General features: G+C 37.0%; 1 protein-coding gene across 1 annotated transcript; it reads left to right on the top strand.

Moving 5' to 3' along the window:
• Positions 1–3836: 3836 nt before the first annotated feature.
• Positions 3837–5034, top strand: LOC149844770 (uncharacterized). The gene is made up of 3 exons (XM_089986197.1): positions 3837–3966; positions 4101–4230; positions 4341–5034. The coding sequence occupies exons 1-3, from the start codon at positions 3837–3839 to the stop codon at positions 5032–5034; spliced, it is 954 nt and encodes a 317-aa protein (XP_089842323.1).
• Positions 5035–5456: the final 422 nt, after the last annotated feature.

Raw genomic sequence — 5456 nt, 5'->3', positions numbered from 1 at the left:
TAGCTATTTAGCACTTTAATAAATCAATTTTGCATTTAGTGATTTTTTGGGTGCGTTTGATTCACTGGACAAATGCCCCCTGGACAAACCAGGTGGCGTGACTCACAAGCTCTGTAACAAATATCGTGAGATTTATGAAATATCGTGAGAGATTTATGTAAAAAAACATAACTACCCCAATTTAAATATGATATTTACGTTTTAAACGGCTATTTATCATGAAAAAACCTAGTATTTTTATTTTTAAATATTTTTTATTAATATTTTCTTATAAAACTATTTTTATATTTTTTAATTTATTTTTTTATTGCCGAGATTTTGCTGAAAAAAACGTTTGTCACTATGCTCACAAGTACCACCCAAATTTTAAAAAATAAAGAGGCAGGAAGAAAGCGATCAATCTGGACACACAAGACAGCTTCTGGGCAGGGACAGGTCTGTCCCTTCTCGGGTGCATCCCGTGATTGAAACATGCCCTTTAGGGAGTGTTTGTTTCATGGACACAGTGGACAGGACAGGACGCACATCTTGTCCATGAGCCCCAAAAAAAAGATTTTTTTTTTCATGCATCTGGCACTATCCATCATCCGCTTCCATATTGGATGCTGTTTTTGCATCCACTGGACACACCAGAAATGAGTCCACTTGTCCCATGTTTGCATGGCCGTGCAGATGTGCATGGGGCCCGGGGATGCGCGGGGACAGCTTATCAAACACCATGTTAGAAATCACTGGTATGTTCCATAACTTTAATAAAAGATGTATGTTAATGCAAGATGCAAAGGGCAGATCATGTGCAATCACATTACACACTTTGAGTGTACCACTGCACCTGACTGCCCTCCATCTCGAAGGTACAACCTGTCAGCGATGGCAGATTAAGTGCAATCATATTTCACACTTTAGTGTGCCGCTGCTCATGATCTGCCCTCTATCTTCTGTTGGGTCCCAAAGCTGACAGGCTATACCCCACAGATGAAGGGCAGTCAGGTGCAGCTGTACACTCAAAGTTTGCAATGTGATTGCTCCTTGTCCGCCCTCCCTGTCAACTATGGAGACCAGCAGAAGATGGAGGGCAGATCAGGTGCAGCTGCATACTAAAGTGTGCTATACGACTGCACTTGATCTGCGGTCCAAGATGCAAGGTGTACATGTCGCGTTTTGGGGGTCCGAGTACCTTTCAATTCGGTTCTATTACTGGATCCCATCCACTAGTTACAAGATTTCAATTCTCTCTCTCTCTCTCTCTCTCTCTCTCTCTCTCTATATATATATATATATATATATATATATATATATATATATATATATATATATATATATATATATATATATATATATATATATATATCAAGTGGTTTTCCAGATCTGTGGTCGTAGCTTGAGAGGGACTCATAATGTATGTGTATGATGTGTATGTGCAAGCTGCCACGGCTAATTTAAACGGGGAAATGACTGTTTCTTGTGTGAGATGACTGTAGCCATATCTTTTCCACGTGATTTTCTCAAGGAAAAAGAAAAAGAACTTAAATTGAAAGAATGGGATTTCACCAAGCAATACAAAACGGTTGAGTGGAGGAAACCAATTATTTCTTTCATGGATTTTCTTTTACGTGTTATCATGTTTTTGCATAGGAATATCTTTTCCTTCATTTTTTTTGAGAGAAATCTTTTCCTACTTCATTTGAAATTATATTCCTAAAGAAAAAAAAGGCCTTTCTTAATTTGGTTAAGAAATATCCTTTAAAAAAAAATGGTTAAGAAATCACATGTTTTCAATGCTTCCAGCCTCCATTCTCACCGTTGGATCTATTGACATTAATTGTGTTTTTTCTTTCAAAAAAAAAAGACATCAATTGTGTTTTCCTTAAGAGAAGAAATTAAGCATAATAGTGGGAAGAATTGAATTATTCAAGAATGTATTACGTCAATGAAATACTTGAAGAAGAATGCTCTTCATGCTCATTGTCAGCATGCATGATGTCAAAGAGTCCCATCCCAACTGTCAAAATAATGTGAAAGACTTTTACCCGGTCACGCACGCATCTCTCTCTCTCTCTCTCTCTCTCTCTCTCTATATATATATATATATATATATATATATATATATATATATATATATATATATATATATATATATATATAGTGCTTCTAGTTCACACTTAATTTGCATAGATCTGGGCTCCAAATGCAAAATCTAACATTTGGATCTTGTTTAACACCTTCCATTTACTATTTTCGTGTGTTGAAGTCGACTGAAATATGATGTTTCATACCATTTCTAGACCATTTTTATTTTCATGAATTTTGAGCCCTTGATTTTCACTGCCTCTAAAATAAGATCTTATGATGTATTAGACATGATAAAACCTTTTAACATAATAAATAAATCATGCTATGTACAGTTAAATCTACCATTTTGGCTATTAGATCCATACAAACAAGAGTGTGTACTACCTTATGATATTATGGAATAAAACCGCCATAGATTTGCCTGATATATATTAAATAGGACATGTTAAACACGATCTAAATGTTAGATTTTGCATTTGGAGCTCAGATCTTATATGTAAATTAGAAGCATCATATATACAGTAAAAGTGGTGGTAGCTGCTTAATCCATAGGTACTTAAACGAAATGTACACGCTCAATGCTTCTATTTTTTGCTTTAGAATGACTTTTAGTAGCACTTTTGAAGCGCCGTCAAAGGTCCAGTTTTGCAGTGACTTATAGAATGCTTCAAAAACATCTCTAAACACCTGGGCACATGCAATATAAAGACAAATGTTTTTAGCAGCATTTTGGAGCATCACTAAAGGTCTCAACGAAACTAGGACCTTCAACAGCACTTCAAACGCTCTTCTAATGGTCTTTTTTGCATCTTTTGTGTGCTGAGTGCTCAGGGCACATGCGTTTCATTTAGGCTGCTATGGATTAATCAGCTATCACTCACTATATACATATAGCATAGGTGCTTGAGTACTTAATCAAGTTGACCATCCATCGCATGTTTGATGGACAATCATACACAAAAAAACGCGTCAAAAATAAGTTGTTCCGCAAAAACTACCTTTAACGACGTTTTTTGTGTGTCGCTAAAAGGTCCCAGTTTAGGCCATAGAGATGCATGTATCATTACAAAATTATAATGATGCATGCATCCCTTTTACCTTTAGGTCCCAACAGAACTAGGACCTTTAGCAGCGCTCAACAAATTTTTTTGCTCATTTTTTAGCCAAAAGCGTTGTTTTAGCATTTTTTTCTGTTGATCATCCATCAAGTACACGATGGATGGTCAGTTTGATTAAGTAGGTGCTCAAGCCCCTTTTCATCAAGCAGCTATGCTCTACTCACACACACACACACACACACACTATATATATATATATATATATATATATATATATATATATATATATATATATATATATATATATATATATATATATATATATATATATATATATATATATATATATATATATATATAACGAGAGAGAGAGAGGCCTTGCATGCTATTATCTTTTTTTTTTATGACGGCCTTCCATTCTATTATCGTAACAATAAGAAATAAAGTCATGTACACATTATAGAAAGCTAGCCGCGGATGCTGCTATTAGTCTCAATTGCAATATAGTAGCCCTCTCGGAGTGTGCTGCACTTCAATCATAAACCATCTTAAACAAGACCATAAAGCATGCGTGCTGTCCATGCAATGGAACCGCACATAATAATATTTTTATTTGTAAATGCGTTCACGAAAGCTAGACAGGTTTTGGTGCAGATAAATGTTCATGTCTACTGTTAGAGGGTTGGATTGGTGGAGTTTTTCGCAATGGGCCATCACTGTTGCAACAAGCAAAAAGTGAAGAGAGGGTTGTGGTCTCCTGAAGAAGATGAGAAGCTCACTAGATATGTGACCACTTATGGCTATGGGTGTTGGAGCTCTGTCCCCAAACAAGCAGGTCTCTTTCTCACTCCCTTTCACTTAGAAAACCTTTTTATTCTCTTCTTTTTTAGGTTTTTCATTCATTTCGTGCAGTCTAGAGGTGTATGGTTTCTTCTCATTTTCATTCTAGTGAGATTTCTTGAATCTCAGGGCTTCAAAGATGTGGAAAGAGCTGCAGGCTCAGATGGATCAATTATCTTAGGCCTGATCTCAAGAGGGGTTCGTTTTCCGCTCAAGAAGAAAGAACTATTATTGATGTTCATAGAATTTTAGGCAACAGGTGCAGTACCCATTAATCCTATCTAATTTGCTTTGCAAGATATATATAAGGTGTTAGAGAAAAAGAAAACCAAGCCCTAATTTTCTTTTTTCTTTCTTTGGTTGTAATAGATGGGCTCAGATAGCAAAGCATCTGCCTGGGAGGACAGACAATGAGGTGAAGAACTTCTGGAATTCATGCATCAAGAAGAAACTGATAGCACAAGGGTTGGACCCAAAAACCCACAAGTTGTTTCCCTCAAAGAATCCATGCAATATAAACTCTAATCTGCATCATCACCTTCCACCCACATCAAATATCACACAAGCTGCCATCCACAACAATGACAATACAAGCAACACAATCATCATGAATTTCCTGAATGATTCTTCAAACATTAGTATTCTTGGTTCCTTTGAAGACCCTCAGATTGGAGTTGATGGTGAGATGGGAAACAACACATACCCAGGATTGATTTGGGGTGCCAATAAAAAACAACTTGCACCATCCTCATCACCAAACTGCTTTAAAGACACCCTTGTTCAAGAGAGCCCTCAAGTGTGGAATGAGAACATCGGCATATGGATGGGCGGTGAGCCCCAGGAGATCGAGTTAGCTGAAAGACAACAACAGCAGCTGCAACAGCAACAAGTCTTGGTAGAGGTGCCCAAACTCTATGACATGGATGTCAGTGTGCAGGCTCCATACAGTGCTGCCTCACATTATAATGTTGATTTCATGGGCTCCCCCATGTTACCATGTGGAATATATTATGGGGAAGCAAGCAATATGATCTCCAGTGATCAACAGGTGTGGCTCTCATGAATCTAATATATATATATATATATATATATATATGATCCACAATAGTGTCAATGCAGTCAGGTGGGGATATCCATTAGGCAGCTTGTGTGACATTAACATGCTCCCTTCCATCTTGTTTAATGTTGATTCATGTTGTACATGTGCTGAAAACTAGTGTGCATGTGTTGCTATAATGCCTCAATTAAGGTGTGTGTACCTAGCCATTGGCATATTTCAGTTCACTTTCCTCTCTCTTAGGCTCCTAGCAGAGCTGTTAGTTTTTTTTTTATAATTCGAGTAGAAATCACCTCTTCGAACATTTCTAGATACAACCATGAGGTGTCATGTTTAACGTTCCTATCTCAGTGTTTGTGGTGTAAAAATCCTCAGGGGTAACCATGGAACTGCCAACCAGGTATAAAAAGGATCCAGTCCTTTGACAT

The sequence above is a fragment of the Nuphar pumila genome, chromosome 2 (genome assembly GCF_984573655.1).
Source record: "Nuphar pumila chromosome 2, dmNupPumi1.hap1.1, whole genome shotgun sequence".
Taxonomy (NCBI): domain Eukaryota; kingdom Viridiplantae; phylum Streptophyta; class Magnoliopsida; order Nymphaeales; family Nymphaeaceae; genus Nuphar; species Nuphar pumila.
This window is presented reverse-complemented; position numbering and strand designations above follow the sequence as displayed.